General features: G+C 47.6%; 2 protein-coding genes across 6 annotated transcripts; both read left to right on the forward strand.

Moving 5' to 3' along the window:
- The first annotated feature begins 33 nt into the window (after positions 1-33).
- PDCD7 (programmed cell death 7) lies at positions 34-4,433 on the forward strand. Its single transcript, XM_031505707.3, has 5 exons — positions 34-785; positions 1,853-1,991; positions 2,321-2,557; positions 3,157-3,244; positions 3,612-4,433. The coding sequence occupies exons 1-5, from the start codon at positions 99-101 to the stop codon at positions 3,727-3,729; spliced, it is 1,269 nt and encodes a 422-aa protein (XP_031361567.3). The 5' UTR covers positions 34-98; the 3' UTR covers positions 3,730-4,433.
- Positions 3,695-17,411, forward strand: UBAP1L (ubiquitin associated protein 1 like). Of its 5 annotated transcripts, none has more exons than XM_021552651.4 (6): positions 3,695-3,833; positions 7,860-8,014; positions 9,279-10,031; positions 10,919-11,128; positions 14,094-14,195; positions 15,052-17,411. In XM_021552651.4, exons 2-6 carry the CDS (start codon positions 7,883-7,885, stop codon positions 15,184-15,186), a joined length of 1,332 nt encoding a protein of 443 aa, XP_021408326.3. In that variant the 5' UTR covers positions 3,695-3,833; positions 7,860-7,882; the 3' UTR covers positions 15,187-17,411. The 5 variants fall into 5 exon arrangements, 4 of the variants coding, with proteins under 4 accessions (XP_021408326.3, XP_085445103.1, XP_021408325.3 ...); XM_085588977.1 differs by having other exon boundaries at positions 3,697-3,833; positions 7,863-8,014; XM_021552650.4 differs by lacking the exon at positions 3,695-3,833 and adding an exon at positions 4,571-7,730.
- Positions 17,412-18,342: the final 931 nt, after the last annotated feature.

Raw genomic sequence — 18,342 nt, forward strand, 5'->3', positions numbered from 1 at the left:
CCGCGGCGGCGCTGTCATGGCGGCGGGCGCTGAGGGCTGCGCTGAGGCGCTGAGGCGGTGCTGTCGTGGCGGCGGGCGCTGAGGGCTGCGGCGGGATCATGGCGCAGCCGCCACCTTTCCCCGCTCGCCTCCCGCCGCCCTTCCGCGCCTTCCCGCCGCCCTTCCCCAGCCCCGCCGTCCGCCCAGCGCCCTTCGCGGTGGGGCCGGCGGCACCCCCGCCTTTCTTCTTGCCGCCGCCGCCTGCGGGTGAGGGGGGACCGCGCTTCCCGCCGGGCGTCCCCTACTTAGCGGCGGCCGCGCCGCGGGCAGCGGCCGAGGAGGAGGCGGTGCAGCGGCAGCAGGACGAGCTGTGGCTCTCGCAGTTCCTGGGCCGCCGCCGCGCCGCTCCCCCGCCGCCGCCGCCGCCCGCCGCCGCCAGCCCCAGCAGCGCCCGGGCGCTGGCGGTGGCGGCGCTGCGCCGGGTGGCCCGGCTGACCGCGCTCTGCCGGGCCCTGCGGGGCAGCGAGCAGCGGGGCGACGAGCCGGGCTGGGCCCGGGCGCGGGAGGAGGCGGAGGCGGCGCTGCGGGAGCTGCGAGAGGTCGTGAGGCCCCTGCGGGAGCCCGGGTACGGCGAGGCGCTGCGCAGGAAGGCCGAGAGGGCGAGGAAGAAGAGGCTGCGCCTGCAGAGGAGGAAGCACGAAGCCAGGGCGGCCAGGGAAGAGGAGGCGGCCCGAGCCGCCGAGCGGGAGGCCAAGATCGACCAGTGGCGGGCTAAGTGCATCCAGGAGGTGGAAGAAAAGAACCGGGTATGGTCCCCAGTGCCTGGTCCTGCCTCTCCCCGGGGCTCCAGGACAGCGCGGTGGGGCAGGGCTGACCTGCCGGTAGTGGGGTCACGGCGGGCTGTGCCTGCCCCACACCTGCCTTTGACTCCCTTGCTTCATTGAGGTGCTGCACGACTTCAGCCTACTGAGAGACGTGCTGTTTCCAAGGTCTGCAGCCCTGCTTCTTGCTTAGAAGTCTTGGTGGGCATCTCGGTTTTGCCATCCTCATATTCTACGCCTTGACATGAAATTGGGGTTTAAGTTGTTTCTGAACTCCTGGAGGTTTTCCTCTCTGGTCCCAAGAGTCAGCCTGTCCACACAGTTACCCTGTGGTGATCCGTGCTGTTTCAGTATCCATCAGCCTTGCTTCCTGCTTTCATCCCTCTAAGGCTTGTGGTTTACAAGATTTTTGATCTCATGGGGAAGTAAAACATCTCCAAAGCAAAAAATACCGCCTCAAATTACACTGGGAAGTGCTGTAGGCACCTTTCTGTTTGTTTTTGGCTAAACTCCCTTTTCTGCTGTTCTACTGCTAGGATGGTCCAGAGCAGCTGCTGAGGAAGGGTTTGTGGTCAGACTGTGGCAGGTTAATGGTCTTAATTGCAGAACTGTGGAATTGGGATGGTTTCTGTTTATTGTAAAATATTTGCCCTAAATTTCTCTGGTTAAAGGTTCTCAGGCTTTCATAAATCATTTAGGAAGTGTTCAAAAATGTGTGGATGTGGCACTTGAGGATATGGTTTAATGGTGACCATGGTGGTGGTTCTGGGTTGACAGATGGACTTGATCTTTCCCAGCCTTAACAACTCCATGATTCTGTGATTTGGCCCAGATTTATGAGTCCCACAGCATTATTTTTTTTTTTCTGAAGTCTGTGGTATTTTAGCCTTTTTTCATAAAAAGTCAAGGCTGGATGGTTGACTTGACTTGTTGCTGTTACTGTGAAGTCACTCTGCTCTTCAGTGCTTTGCTAATGTCTGAAAATACCATTTTATTTGTGTCTTTGAGGAGTATTTCACACATCTCATCTGTTTTTTTCCTTCCTTGCCTAGGAGCAAGAGCTGAAGGCTGCTGCTGACAGTGTCCTGTCTGAAGTCCGGAAGAAACAAGCAGACACTAAGAGGATGATGGACATCCTGCGCGGGCTGGAAAAGCTTCGGAAACTGAGGAAAGAAGCTGCTGCCAGGAAAGGTTCATTACGAGATTGGTCTAAACTTTTATAATTGCACACACAGGAAATAAGATGAGGGCGCCCTGTGCTGACTAGCAAGGCACAGCTTCAAAAAGCTGTGTCTTCATTGTGATTTTAATTACAAGAATAGGTACAAAGTGCTGGTTTCAGTGGTTGTGTTCATATGTTTCCAAGCTCTTTGTGGAAGAAGGATTATTCCAGTGCGAATTCTGTCTGTTAACAAGGTTAAGCTCATGTTCCTCTGCCAGTTTGCAAGCTCTGCTCTCAAGTCTGGTATCAAGCCCCCTTCTGAATCTGAAAACTTAAAATCACTTCTGTTTCTGTTTAGGTGTTTGCCCACCTCCTTCAGCAGATGAAGCATTTGAAAATCAGGTGGAGAGTCTCCAAACATTGCTCAAAACTCGCACAGAACTTTATGAAGCTGAGGAAAGAGCATTAAGGGTTATGCTGGAGGGAGAACAGGAGGAGGAAAGGAAGAGGGAAATGGAAAAGAAACAGAAGAAGGAGAGGGAAAGACTACTACAGCAGAAACTGGAAATTGATTCTAAGCTGTTTGGGGATCCAGGTAAATTCTGCCTCCTGTTCTTAACAGTGTTTTTCCACATCACATCCCCATCTCACAGACACTGGATTTGAAATGCAGGCACAGATCTAGTTGAGAAAGGAATCATCCACTGGAGTAATTTGTGGTCTTAGAATGAGGGATAAACATAGTGCTGTTAACACCTGTGGTGTAAGAGGAACTGTTGCACTCTTCAACATGGACTGCAGCACATCTCAAGCTGGTTTCATGTTGTTTTGCAAGAAGAGGTTGTAGATTAAACTGAAGTGAGAATAAACTGAATAGATTGAATACTTCCAGAACCATAGATGCTTTAAGCTAGTGCTTTGGTAAGTGTAACTCAGGTAATCTGTAAAGATTCAGTATTCATATGTTCCCCTTTTTTAGATGGTGGAGTCAGGAGGTTTTGCTAGTCTTGGCTTTCCTCTGACAGCTGTGGTACAGACCAGGAAATGTGTAACACATAAACAGTGTTTCATATATTACTTATGGACCTGATGTCAGATTACATCTGGGCAGTAGCAAATGATTTTGCAAATTATGGGCTAGAATGGAAGGTTTTTCTGGATTATTAAACAATTTCTGTGTCTGTGTTTTTACAGCTGAATTCCCACTCGCCCATCTACTGCAGCCTTTCAGAGACTACTACTTACAAGCTGAACATTCAGTAGCAGCTCTAATCCAGATCAGGTAAAACCAAAGGAAGTATTTTATCATCAGGGAAGACAAACACTGTTTTTTGCAATTGTAAATTCAGTGCCCCTTTTGGTTTGTCAGCTTCCAAATATGGTTATGCAATGGATTGTTCTGGTTTTTTTCAAGTTTCATGCTTGAGTCATATCCAACAGATGCCCATGTGAGGCAGAGTGTACTTCCATGCATAACCATTCCATTTAACACCAGAACATTGAATTTTCACATTTGTCTTTTGAAAAACAAGTTTAAGAGTACAAGTATTGTGGATTTTGTATCGATCAGTAACGTCTATGTGGGTGTGGAAGTCTTACCACCAAATTAATCCCAGCTCTCCTCTCAAACAACACTTTCTCTGTTAAAGGCATGAATGGGATCAATACCTGGTGCCAGCCGACCACCCCGAAGGAAGCTGCATCCCTCCAGGATGGGTTCTCCCAAGTCTCCCCACCAATGACACTTGGGCCACTGCTGTCAGATAATTTCGCAATAAATTATTCCAACGTTGGAGGATTGTTTCGTTATAATTACATGTAAATATGAGAGGGTCCAAAGAGGAAGTCTCATCCTCTGTTTCAGCAGCCAGGTATTGGAATGTCTTTACTGCAACATCTTGAAAAAAAGTTTTAAGAATTGTTTTTGCTGATTGGCTGTGCAGGGAGATAGCTGAGCAAGCCCAGAGCTGCCAGGCCTCTCGTGGTGTGGAATTACAATCCAGCTGCGAGTTCGTGTTAAATCTCAATCTTAATAAAGGAACATTGCTGATGGTGGTATTTGTGCCAGTATTAACATCCTATTTTTAGTGGTTATTATCTTTATAAAGGATGATGAAAACTTCAGAAATGAAGAAATTAAAAAAAAAAAAGAAGAGGTCATTAAGTAAACATGTTTTTCTTCTGAAATGAAGCATGACAAGCATCACTGTCAAAATAATTCCTGTATTTTGGGGTGTAGAAACAAACCTATTGCAAGTTTAAACTAATTCTAAAGTACAAACAAGACAGGGTTTCTCAAGGTTGATTAAAGCAGCTGTTGACATTTTACTTTTGTGGACTAAAGCTGATACCAAAACATGGAAAAAATTCCCAGTTGTGGTAAAATAGGTCAGACAGCCATGTGAATAAATACAAATTTGATGAATAAGCCTGCTGGAAAAAAACCCTAATAAAATCTGAGGTCTAACCTACTGTGTTTTGACTATATAGATATTTTTGTATAGGGACATATCATCTCTATCATATTTGATTAAACATAACAGCTTTATTTTGTAAGCTGGTTGTTTTGTACAGAACAAGTAGAGAAAAATGGATTTTTGTTTAAAGCATTTTCATGCTAGGGAATAGATTTGTTTGAATGCTTGCATCGAATACAACTCCAACAGGGAGAGAATTGTTGGGAAAAGGTTTGTGTGAAGGAACTCCCTCCTGCAAAGTGACAGAGGTGACATCTGATATCAAAGCTTTCCATGTTCTGGACAGTTTGCTTGGAACTGTGATGGGCCATATGGATTTGGAGCTTTGCTGTTCTGCACAGATTGCTGTGGCACCTTTCCAGAGCTTCAGTCCTTATTCTTGCTTAGCTCCAGTGTGTGGGAATCGAGTTAATCTCTCCAGTGCTTTGCCTCTGGGCGTCACAACCGTGCGTAATTCACGTGTGTCATTGCCTAAATTCAGTACTTGGGCCTTAGGTGTCATGTTAGTGGTGTCCTGGCTGAACCTTTGCACTGGTTTTTGTCAGTAAGAGACATTAACTGGTAGTTCCTGATAGAACATGAGTGCAGAAGTTTGCAGTTCTTGCTCACCTGTAGCACCCCAAAATACAGATTGCCATGAAGTTCTCTGCAGTTGGTGTTCTGATTTGATCCTCTCTACATCCTCCCATCCCTAATGTCCCTTCTAGTATCTCATTACTCCAAACCCAAGGTTGAGTCAGATCCTGGGGAGTCTTCCCTGATGAAAACACACAAGATCAAATATAAAAATAAAAACAACTGCATAAAACAATACAAACTCAGCACTTTCAGTTCAGGCAGTTTAGTGACCAGAGGATGCTCTGCTTAAACAATTAAACAAAACTCCTTATCCCATCAGCATGTCTGATGGAACAGGCCAACTGCTTAAGCTATGATTATCTTAAAGCTGTCCAAGTCAGCTGCTTGTCTGACACTGCAGGAATTTAAAGAGCTGAGCAGTAGATAAGGAGGCAGCAAAGCAGCAGCCCTGTTCTCCCTGTCCTGCAAGGAGAGAGCTCCATGAGTTCATCTGATGGTAAGGACAGCTTCATATTGCTAATAAACATAGGGCTTGAAAATGCCAGGGGAGGATCCATCTTTTGGTGTGTTCTGTATATTTGCTCCTGTCTGATGATGTCTGCATTAAAATGTTTAATGGCTTTAGTGAGGAAGTTGTTGAAGCCATAGATGGGGAGGAACATTTAAAATCTCAACTCTTAAAATACATGGACACAGGGTATTAAATTAAAAAGTGTGTGTACAGACTCAACTCCCATTTTTCTGAGTATAGTATTTCCCACTGTTCTTGAATTTTAAAAACTTACTGTAGCTCAGAAGAAGAGAGAGGTTGGCTGTGAGTTTCCAAGATTCACTTGTATCCTATTCCTCTCTTGGTCTTGGTGCAGTTTGTGGTTTTCTTGCTGTTTAGGTATATCCTCTTCCTGATGTGAACTGGTTTGTGCACTGGCAAATGTCGATGTGAAAAGGGGCAGGGTTGGTGTGGAGAACATGAGGTCAGAGCCCTTGTAGGAGTTCCCTTCAGGTGGGAATTGGTGTTTATGACTGACCCTCTTTTATCCTCTTCTAGTAGCATTTTTGTCATGGTTACTCCTGCCCCAAAGTACTTCCTGTTTTCTAAACTGTTGTTTTGGGAATTAACACTTGTGTGAGTCTCTCTTAAAGCACAGCATTTAGGCAGTGAAATACAGAGAGGTACAATACCATCATCTTCTGATATTTTCTTTATTGTGGCTTCAAACACACTCACTACCCATCACCATCCCTTAAAGTATCATTTGAACTTGAGTGGAGCCACTCTGGGTGACAGATGCTGAGACACAGCTTTCCTCAGCACCCTGGGATTTTGGGAAGAGCCAGTTTACAGCCCAAGCTGCAGGGAAGGTCAGTCCCCCCCTGCATGCAGGGAGCAGCAGAAAGCTGAGGGAAGGTGGCTTTGCTTACAGATGTTTTCAGGCATCACCTTTGTCAGTGCTGACGTGGGTTGTCCCTTAGGCTGAGCCCTCGTAAGCTGAGCAGATGGCCTGGCTCCACGTGGGATCCCAACACGTTGCCTGTGTTGCATATTAGTGGCAGGACATGTGCAGGAGCACAAAGCTCGTTAGGGGCTCTGCTTGTGCAGGGATATCAAAGGCTCCTGGTGTAAGCAGGCAAAGTGACAACCCTGTTGTTATTCTGGTACAACCAGCTGAGTTGCCCAAGTGATTGTGCATGTTGATTGTGTGTGTCACTTTCTCTGCCTGGAAGCTCTTTGTGAGTCCTTTGTCAACACAGGAAACTGCCCTGAACCCCATCTCCCATTATAGGCTCTTTATTTTTGCTTTAAACAGGCAGTTTTATCATCCTTGTGTATATTCTTCTGCATATTTCCTTTTAGTGGAATGTTTATTCTTGTTGTCATAGAAGCTGTTTGTTTTTAAAGGAAAAACATAATTGGGAAAAGCACTTAGGGATGTCACACACATATTTACTGTGTGACCTGAGAATGAGTGCTGAGGACTTTGGGATGAGCAGGCACATGCTGCCAGTACCAGAACTTGGTGGAAGACTGGCTACCAGCTCCTAACAGTTTATAAAAGAAGTGATTTTACACACTGTCATCACTGGGAAGCTGAGAGCTCAAGGCTTCATGCAGCAAGTAATGGCTTTTCAGTAAATTGAGACATTTATAGAGACCTGATGGCGACACTTGAAGTAGTATTTTCCCTGAGAGCATTCCCAATTCACCAGCAATTTTTCTCTCCCCTGCAATTCCTGATCTAAAACCATCACCATACTTAAAATGAATGCATGGTTCCTAAAAGCTAATCTTAGAAATGGCTTGACATCCTCCTAATTCCCAAGCTTGCCTGATGCACCTTCTGCTTGCCTGGCTCCCAGTAAGCTGCTGCAGTGCCCGAAGGAATGCCCTCACCCAGCTCCCTCGGGATGCTCTGTGTGATGGCTTAGCTGCACGAGGCCATGTGCATGAGCTCTGTCACCACAGGTTGTGCAGACATGGGACACCTGCAAGGTGTCCTCCTTGGCTGTGCTTTCTCCTTCTGTAACTGGAAAAATTGCTCAGTCATCCCCAGCCTGGGGAAGGGAGCGTGCAATGGCACCAGAGGGAGAGGGAGAGACAGGAGCAATGGGAAGCAGCAGGGCAAGCATGGAGGAGAAAAATGCTCAGGATCTCTGCCAAAGGAAGCCATAAGCTTGGTCAAGTCCTTCTGGCTCAAGCTGAGAATAGCAAAGGTTAGTTCAGACAAAGCTTCCTGATGTCAGTAATTAAGATTTTGCCAATCTGTTTTTACCCAGCTCGTCTTTCTCTCCTTCCAGCCAGCTTAAGAGATGGTCTTACAGTTTCTGTTTCCCTTCCTCCAGCAGCAAGAAATCAGGCAGCAGCAATGAACTACCTGGATGAAGTTCCCTTCCGGACAGCCATGAGCCTCAATGGGGACTCAGAGGGAGAAATCCCTTTAGTCACTGCCCCAGACATTGAGCTCCCTGACTGCACTGACATCCTCATGAGCACCATGGTGAGTCCACACCCAAGTCACTGCTGGGGGATGCTCAAAGGGATGTCAGCAGTGTTCCCATGAAAGCAGGGAAGGGAAACCACCTAACTGATCACCTCTTCACTGGCTGGTTTGCAGCAATATTGGGAGGAGGTGCGGATGATTAGTGGTGTGTGGCAGTGATGATGGGGTTGGTTTGGGGTTGATTTCTAAAAATCCTTTCCAAGAAGTAAGGTTAAGGTTTTCTGGGATAGGAGGACAAACTTCAGGCTCTGCTCTGGGGTTGTTTTCTACTTTGGAGTTATCACTGTCTCATTTATTAACAATATTTATTAAATATTTACCAATAAATCTACCAGCTATAAGCAAGCAATACTACCTGTGCTGGAAGCATATATATATATATATATATATATATATATATATATATATATATATATATGCACCCGGTATTTCTCCCTATTTAGCGATGATCTAATGTTCCCCTCTGAGGCTAAACCATTGTGCTGCTGGTCCAGCCTGATCCTTATGGAGGGATGTGAGGGTGTTTTCCTTGGGGAAGCTGATTTGGGTCCACAGCTGACCCAAGTGGCAAGAACAGTAAAAACAGCATTCCTGGGCTGTGAATGTACTTGCCTGCCTGTCAGGAGGAGACCTTGTTTGGAGAGTTCTGGGACAGGCAAGGCTTGTTTGTTCCAGGAAAACCCTCAGATTTCAGTCACAAACACACTTATATTTTAAGCTGAACTATGTGGAAATGACAACTCTGTTTGGGGACCAGCCGAGACCCTGGCGCCACTAGATAATCTCATGGCTGGTTCTGCTTCTGCCTGAGGTGGCATCTCCCTCTTGCTGGCTTCCGAGCCCCTGAAGTGGCTCAGAAGTGGGTCACAAACAAACTCTGCCACCATTCTGGGGACAGCCTATGGCTGGATGCGGTGCCTCTCTGCAGCTGCCTAAAATTGGGATGTCTGCACACTCCTGCCTCCCACAGTCAAAGGGGCACAAACACCTCCAAGCATAAAATACTTCTCCAAAGAATTGTAGGTGCAACTCACAATAGTGACTTCATAGATAAGACTTTTTTGAAGTATAAATTTGGGGATTCCCTACAGAGATGAGGCTGGCACTGCCCAATCCTACTGCCAGCCCTAATGCTCAGGGAAATAGGAGCTAATATGGGAAGGCTGCAGCCCTTAAGATGCCTCATGGAGTGCACGGATTGCTCCATGCCACGCGCTCTGGGTTCTCATGTCCTCACCCGCTGCCTCTCGCTCTTCCGCAGCACGACTTCTCACTGGAAAGGAAAGTGCTGTACTGGGTGGAGGTGGCCTCTCAGCAGCAAACCTCCCGCCATCGAGTCACCTCTGAAGTTGTCCCCACGGCTCCCCCGTGCTGGCTGCTGCTGGTGGACCCCGCTGACAGCTACGGGGGGCGAGGTCGGGACGGGGCAGTGCGGCGCTCCATCAGCCTGAGCGCTGCCGACAGCTCCTACGGGCACGCCAAGGGCAGGGCGGTCCTGTCCGACACCGAGAGTGACACCTGGCACTCGGAGGAGGGCGAGTACTCGGATGATGAATACTCCTCCACCTCTTGGGAAGAGAATGACAAGGATGAAACGTTCCTCTCCAGGAGGAGAAGCTCTGCGAGAAGTGTGTCTTCACGCACTGGCTTTTACCAGACCCGACCAAAGACATCGCCCGGCTTGCTGGAGCCCTCACCAGAGAACAACATCCACAGCCCAGCCAGCCCAGATCCCAGCAAGCAGAGAAGATCCATGGTGATATTTAACAATATGAAGAACGAGCTGGGAGCTGCCAGGAGGAAGCTGGCTGCTTTGGTGCATCCTTTAAACAGAGCTGCCACAGGGAGCAGGGGGATCCTGGTGCCAAGGCTGCTGCCCCAGTGCCCCGGCACCAACCACAGCGTCAAGTACGGGCCAGATCCTGATGTGTCCCAGCAGAGCACCAGTGTGCCAACTCATCCGGCCACAGCCACACCGATTCCTCCCATCAAGCAGCACAAGCCCACAGTACCGGTGAGAAGCTTCCTTTGTTCATCACTGGGAGAGGAGCAAGGTGGGGGGCATTGAATTGGTCTCATTTGATGAGGGTTGGCCAGCAAAAAGGAAGCAAAATGGGGCTTTAGAAACACTGGACCCATGAGGAATTGCTGAAGTTTTCATGAGAAGTGAAGAAAGGGTTTGATTTTGCCACTGAGGTTGAAAGAAGCTTTCTGGGAGCACATTTACTTTCTCTGTCCAAAACATCTGTGTTTTTCCCAAGCAGGGTCTAATCTGATTTTCAATTGAAACACTAAAAGAAGAGTGAAATATGGAGGGATTGTCCTCTTTTTGCTACATTATCCCATTCTAACAGATAAAAGTGGGGTTTATAGGAAAATGTCCCCTTACAGTCTTTTCTAGGAAACTTTGGACTTCATAGTCTACTAGAAATACAGATCATTTAGTGATAGAGACAGTGATGTGAAAGGATGGAGTAAATAGTACTCTGTCAACTTAAATCCGAATTGCACCCTGCTTTTAAGAAATTGCATCTAATTCAGCTGCTTGAGAGATGTAGGAGATGAATTACTGAAAACTTGCAATAAAAGCATCAGACACTTGAATTACCAGGTTATTTATATGCAGTTGCATTTGACATGGAGTAATTAAGGAGAGATTAAATGCCCATGTGTATTTGTACAACACCCACCTTGAACATTCTTCTGTGACCTGTATCTCTAGCTGAGCCTGGATTTAATCCAGTCTCATTTGATGCTTATTTGATGTTCCTTGTATGGCTATTTTCCTCTTCTGGAGAGAGCAAGGTAACCATCAGTATTCAGAAGCATTGCCTCACCCTGGGTTGTTTCAGCTCATTCCATGACCTGGGGCAATAAGACCATCTGGTTTTTTCCTTGCAGTCCCTCAGCCCCTACACTTGCCTCCCCCCTGCCTCCACGCCTGGACGACCTCTCAGCTGCCACAGATCCCAGCCAGATTCCTCTGCTGACCTGCTCTCTGCACTGAGCCAAGAGGAGAGAGACCTCATCGAGCCCGTCATAGCCCTGGGCTACCCCACCCAGAAAGCCATCCTCACCCTCCAGAAGACAGGAAGGCAAAGCTTAAGTCAGGTTGGTAGAGCTGGCACAGCATTGTGAGAAACTTTTGGTAAAGGAAAGCTTGATTTTCATGGAGAAAGGAATGGCTGTCTTCTGTGGGGTAGATTTTTGAAGGCTTTGCCTTTCCACTTTGGTGTCAGACCACAGATGACAGGATTTTCCAAGAGATTATACTTTTGCTGTAATAAAATAGCAATGAGTTGCCCTTAGCTTCTCAGTGCATAATCACGGCTGGTTTGTTATCTGTTCAATCTGTTGTGTGAAGCATCATGTCCTTTTGAGGCACAAATTTTGCCCCCATATATGGAAACTTTTTGCACATCATTTTTCCCAGCTGTTGGATTCGTGTGATTATTGCCATGGCTCATCCTGTCAGAACGGGACTGTAGGAATACCTTGGAGATTTGGTTGGGCTCTCTCCAAAACACAACTTTCCTGTGCTGGAGCAAGCAGGGAATCCCTGCAAACATTGCAACGGAGTCCCAGAGCTCTTTTCCCAAGGAACCCTCTAAAATAACCTGAAATTTATTGAAAACACTTAGCCTGCAGCCTCCTCCTACCCCTGATATGTGAGTACATCCCTGCCTGCTGTGCTGCATCCTCATTCCCAATGTCTCTGGTTGTCCAGATGAATACCAGAAAGGTCCAGGTGGGTTCAGAGGCTCATGACATGAGGCAAGCTGCTGCCTTTGACTCCCTTGGCAAACTTGGGGCTGGACCTGCCCATCCCAGAGAGGAATTTAGGGCTAAATTATCCAAGTAGTTATTGCAAAGAGAGAAGGGTCTTAATCACAGCTGAGCAAGAAGAATATCCATGAGGCTGTCAAGCCAGGGAGCAGGAGCAGATCCTGGCAGGACATGAGCAGGCAGAGCACTGAGCAGCTGCTGCCAGCTGCCAGTCTCCTTCCCATTCCCCTGGGAGCTGCCTCTGCTGCGTGGGCCACGGAGCTGCTCTGTGGCTGGGTCATCCTGCAGCTTCCAGCTCCCTCCTTACTCACCCCAGCTGGACGAGCTCCCCAGAGCTCGCTGGAGTTTCAGGTGAGCTGAGGTGGGAAGGGAAGCTTTGTCTTCAGTCCATAGAGGTTTCAGCTAGGCAGAGCCCAGCCCATCTTGTTTCACAGAGCCATGCGAGGGCGTCTTGTAGCAGCTGCTGGCTTTAAAATGAAGAAGCAGTGTGTCTTATTAAGGGTGGAAATGGGTACAGCCTGTTCCCTTCATATAAACACCAGGACTCCCACTCCTTGCAGCACTCCCTACTGCACCAAAAGACAAGGTCTGCCTTCTTCATCAGCAGTTCCCATTTATGCCCAGTGCAGCCAAGATAAAGCATGACTCTTAAACATCTTTTAGAAGTACCAAACTACCAAAGTAGTCTAAATCTTCCTGGAAAATATGTTCCAGCTGAAGTTAAAAGGAAGACCTGTGCTCTTTATTGCTTGCTGTTGATACCTGAGGTTTTGATGTGTGACAATGACGACTTCAACTGTGAGGACTGATGGAAGTACTGGATGGTAGCCAAAAATTGCTCAACTTCCTTGCAGTGTCAAGTGAAACTGGCAGAGCCCACTCTAATAGAGGAGGCAAGGCCTTCTGTAGCTTTCTTTAGAAGCAATGCTTTCCTAATTTTGGTGGAAGAACTTCTCTGAAAGTCTCAAGCAGGATTAATTACCTCAGCATGCCAGAGGTTCATCATGTAGGATGACATGGCCAAAAAGGCACCATTGCATTTTGATCAATGATCAATTCAAAGTGCATCATTGGTCCATGGAGCCCTCAATGTACATATAAGCTGAGACATGACAAAAATTGTAGCTGGTCAGTGTTAAAAAAACTCTTCTTGTTTAGTCTTGAGGATATATACACACACACACACACACACACACACACACACACACACACACACACACACACATATATATATATACATATATATATATATACATGTATAATATTTTTAGTGATAAAATAAGTTGAGCTAACAAAGGCATTGATTTCATGCTGGGCTTGACCAGGCTGCCAGGACTATCTATGTTATGCTGTGCATGAGTGGCTGTTCTGCCACAAGAGAAGAAAACACAGCAATGATCTGGGGTTGTCATTAGCCTGATAACAAGGGAAAAAACATGAGGTGAAGAATGCAAATGACCAGTGACTGTCTCCTTTCTGAGTTACTGGGATGTAACAGCCTTAAGGCTGATATTTCTGAAAATCCCTACTTGACTGTTCAGCCAAAATAGATCAACTCAATGTTTGAGAGACTTTTTTGTCTTTTTCATATGTTTTATGGCCTTGCACTGAGTCCTTCTCCTTGTCTAAGGCAGTGCTGGGGAAGGTGGAGGTCTGTGTGCTGGTAAATCCGGGGAGAAATAAATCAGCTTCTCCTTGGTTGGAGAAGCTCTGGAGAGACCTATGGGATGTTTTTATTCCCCTTACTATTGTATAGCTCATTTATTACTGCCTGTCCCATATGTTTTTGGACAGTGAGTGATTCTTGCGATATTTAAAAGGTGCTGCTGGGAATTGTGCTGTCAGCACTCCAAGAACAACAGGAAAGCCAAAAATAACTGTTTACTTTCAGTAATGACAGCATACAGGTCTCCCCTGGGGAGCAAACCCACGGGTGCCTGAACCCCTTTGCATCAAAGGGATGCGGGGTCAGCTGAGTGAAGTCATCCCAGTGGGACAGGCTCTGTCTCACCCCGGAGGCCATCGCTCTGCATCTCCAGTGTTCACATGTTTGGTTTCCTCCTTGTTCCCATTCCCACCCTGGGAGGGTGAAGGTGGACCAAGACGTTGTCTCCCACTGGAAATCCTGCAGACAGACAGACAGACCTCCCTGGCTGAGCATTAGATGGGAACTGGCAAGTGGCTCATGTACCCTCCATGGTGTGTCCCTGGGAGGTGACAAGGGGGCTCCTGACTGGCCTTGCTCCCCATGCCTGCAAGGCTGGATTAACCTGTCTGTCTTCCTCTGCAGTTCCTGAGCTACCTGGGTGCCTGTGATCGGCTGCTGAAGCAGGGCTATGAGGAAGGGCAGGTGGAGGAAGCCATGGAAATGTTCCAGTACTCAGAGAAAAAGGTCAGAATGGGATGGCACAGCCCAGCCCTCTGTGCTGTGTCCTCCAGGCTCTCTTTTTCAGTGGGTTTCGCACCTCCCTCTGCCTCCACAGGCCCTCCTGCAGCCTCATGGAGGGCCAGACCCCTAGGGCAGTGTCACCATAAGGACCCCTGGGGTCCTTCACTCTTCTCCACCCTTCTTCTCACTGTTGTGTGTCACGATGCTCACTCAGCCCTTTGTGTGGGAATCCCGTCCCGAGCCCACCAACACTCACACTGTCTCCTGCCCTGACAGCTCTCCCTTCTACCCCCAGGGAGGAGAACTGGGCATTTGTCTCCATCATCAGTCTCCCCCTGGGGGTAATGGAAAGCCTGGGAAGGCAGAGCTGCATGCAATCCAGGCTGGCAGCGTTTGCCAGGATGCTGATACCTGTAGGATTGCTGTGTCACCGCTCCTTAGGGCAGTGGTAGTGGGAGGATGCCTGGGTTTGAGTGTCAGGGAAGGGTTTGTTTATTAAGGACATGGCTCAAGATGATGTTGTGGTGCTGGGGCCCAGCCTGAACAAAGCAGGGGAGCAGGACAAATGAATTCCAGCTGTGCTCACTGCCATTCCCTGCTCTCTTCATAATGCAGGCAAATACAGCATAGAATTTATATAAATAGTGTAAGGAATAGTGAAGCTAGAGGCTGGCTTTATTAAATATTCTTATTTAAGAAGCTTCAATGCTACCAGGGATATGTGTGCCCTCAATCTGCTGTCACAGTGATACAACTCAGCCAGATCTGAGTGCAGCCTTGTCCCACAGCACTGCTTTTTCTGCAACTACACAATATATCGATCCATGATAACATCATTCTCTCCTCCTTCCTCCTTCAGGCAGCTGAATTCTTGCACCTGTTGGCTCAGTTTAATGATATGGGCTTCCAGCAAAATGAAGTCAAAGAAGTTCTTTTGCTTTGTGGGAATCAGAGCGAGAGGGCACTGGAAGAGCTTGTGATGAAAACCCACTGAGCAGCATCCTGGAGCAGTCACAGCTTCCCCTCTCCACATCAGACCAGAAGGACTCAGGTGATTCTGCTGCTCCATCCCCGCCCCTGGAAGCACCAGACACACAACTTCAAAGTTCTGCCTGGTGTCTCATTTTATGGACATTGATCCTAAGAGTGTTTTTCATTCAGGCACTGAGTGCATAGCAGGAATGTTTATCTCCTCACCCACACATCCCCACCCTTGATCATCTCAGCTATTCAGATTAGAGAAGATCCAAACTGCCTTCGGCTTAGATTTTTGCAAAAACCAAACCAAACCAGTGTTCTCCCTCCACCTGGGGTGATGGGTGTCATGTTTTCAGCTAAAATCAAGTGGGGATTCTTAAAAGATTATATAAATCAACAGAATAAATTGTTTTCCTAAAATCGGAAGGCTCCTGCAGGAACATGTGTTAGTCCTGGCTTGGGAGGAGTCTCAGCTGACTTAGTCATGGTTGAATATTGTAATTTAAATCCACTTTGATCATATTAGCTTCTCCTTTTAAACCAGAAATATGAGGAAAATACACAGTTCCATGTGTATAAAGAAAGAAAACAAGCTGCCCTTGCTCTGAAATACATGAGGTTTATCCAGTGCAATGGAAACTGGTGGAGGAAAAGGTTTGTCCTCAGGCAACTTCATGAGATCAGAACAGAGAGATGGGGAACTGCTCACTGCCCTCATGCTCTGCCCAAATCAGGAAAATTCAGGGGATGCTTCCCTAAACTGTGAAGACAGTGGTTCCAAATGAAGTGAAGCATGAATGTCAGCATCAGGAACATCTGGATGCCCAAGGGAATTTTTGTGTGTAACTGAAGGACAGAGAATGGGAGATCCAGATCACTGTACAGGATGTGTGTCTTGGCTTGGCAGTGGAACAGTGGACAGTGTTTTCACATAAAGTGTGTTATTTTCTTGTGAATTAGAAACAGATGTAATTTCTTTGAGTAAAGATGCTTGGGGGGTTCTTCTGCAACATTTCTGTTTTTCTGTCAGCATGCCAACTGGCACAACCCAGCAGAGAAAATCTTTAGCTGTATTCGTACCATTTTCCATTGTGCCCTTCCAAACAATCTCCCAGTGCAATGTGCTTCCATCAAGGTAAAACACTATGTCCCTTCTCCTTGGATCTCCAGGTCGGTGCCAGACAACAACAGGAAGGTACAGCTCTCCATGGCTGCCTTCATTCTTGCCTGGATGCAACAAGGAAACTTGGCATCCATGATTTGGGGGAGTTGACCCATCCATCCCCAAGGATGTTTTATTCCTGCTCTTCTTTAATGGCATTGAAACAGAAAATGTGGTACCCTGTATGTCGTAGGGATATATTCCTGGGGAGCCCTTTTCTGAACTCCCAGCCCTGTTTTTCCTCCTGCTTTCCCTTGGTTATACAAGCTTTTATTTTTGATACAGCCCATATAAGGCAAGTCCATCTACAGACAGCTTTTCCTTACATTCCCCCTTGCCAAGATGATGTCACCTTAAAAACGAGACTTGCAAAAGGTTAAGCTGTGATCAGGCAGAGTGCGTCGCCTCAAACTGTGATCTTTGGCGGAGCAAACACCGTGAGGATGGAGAGGAGAAGATAAGGGGGCTGTGCTGGTGCCAGTGGTGCTGAATTCTGGTGGAGCAAAGCACCCTGGCAGCATTGTGCCAACTCACTGTGCAAAGGCTGAGCAGATTCTCGCCCTCCTTAGTTTGCTTGGTCCTGGATCTTGGATCATTTCTTGCAGAGGTAAGAAATGTATCTTTTTTACCTCCCTTTGCACCTAAAATTATTTTGGTTTTCTTTCTGGATCACAGTCTGGATTGATGGATGCAACAAATGGCTCTGGGGAGCATCCATGCCATACTCAGCTGCCTGCCAAGACTCTTACCTTCAAGTGCTACACTTAAAATCTTAAAACTTTTTGCATTTTGTTGACAAATTTCTTTGTAAACCCCTAAACTGTCAAGAAGCACCATGTGGAGGTGAGGAGAAGGTTGTATCACTTGGTGTTGGAGCTGAAGGGTTCGGGTGAGCCTGCCAAGTTCTGTGGTCTAGGGTTGGCCACAGGAACCCAACATAAATATTTTAGTAACAGAATTATTTTAACTTCATTTTAATGGATGTTTAAGCTGTTTGTTCAGCTTAAAATTGTTTTAAAGCAACATGTTTCCATGTGCTGCTCTCAGGAGAAGACAATGTGAAATGTTAATTCACAGAATTCTGTGAATTGTGTGAAATGTTAATTGGCTTTGTCTGGGAAGGGGACAATGATTTGGTTTGATGGGTTGCTCTAACATGCCACCTGGGGACTGCAATGCTGCTCAGCTCACAGTGCCCACAGTGCAGAGCTGGGACAGGTCTGTCAGTGTCCCCTGCCTCCCCCGTGCCACCACCAGACCTGCAGCTCCACCGGCAGCAGTCCCCTCATGGGTGACATCGGAGTGGTGGCCTGGCCCAGTGGCAGAGAGCAAATGGGGACAAGGCACATCCAGTGGTTTTCCATCTGGCTGTGGGTGCAAGCTGGGGTTTTCTGGTTTGTTTTGGTTTGCAGTTGTGTTGAGTGGGTTTATTCTCAAATGCGGGAACTGTTTTGAAAATGCTGAGAACTTGGCGGGGATCAGCAGCAGAGATATCTGAGGCATCCCAGCTGGTATCCCTTCTGCTCCCTCCCTGCCTGGACAGCACAGGCAGCCCAAAGCCTGCCCCATGGATGGGAAACCAGCTGAGCTGCTGCCCTGGTCCCTGTGGTCACAAAGGGGAGCTCTCTGCTACCCAGCCATCCCCAGAGCTGGTGCTGAGGGCTGTGAACCCCCAACACGAGGTAGTGGGATGTGATGGGAACAGATCCTCTGGCTGTGGAGCTCTGCAAGCCTGGTATCACCATGTAATGCCTCCCTAGCCCTCATTCCCTTTTGGCACTCTCTACTTCCAAGCTTTGCCATGTCCTCAAAAGACCCTGATTTGGCTCAAGCAAGTCTCTGGTGAGAGCCAGCACTTGCCACCCTGTTGGGTCTGTGCTGGGGCTTGAGGGGGGTGATTGATGGTTCCCAGGTCCCAGAAAACCCTTGGCACATTAAGCACCTGAAGCCCAGGAGCTGCTTTCCTTCATTCCCCATCTCCCCTCCTCCTCCCAGGACCCCACTGCAGCC

The sequence above is a fragment of the Lonchura striata genome, chromosome 10 (genome assembly GCF_050655825.1).
Source record: "Lonchura striata isolate lonStrDom1 chromosome 10, ASM5065582v1, whole genome shotgun sequence".
Classification (NCBI taxonomy): domain Eukaryota; kingdom Metazoa; phylum Chordata; class Aves; order Passeriformes; family Estrildidae; genus Lonchura; species Lonchura striata.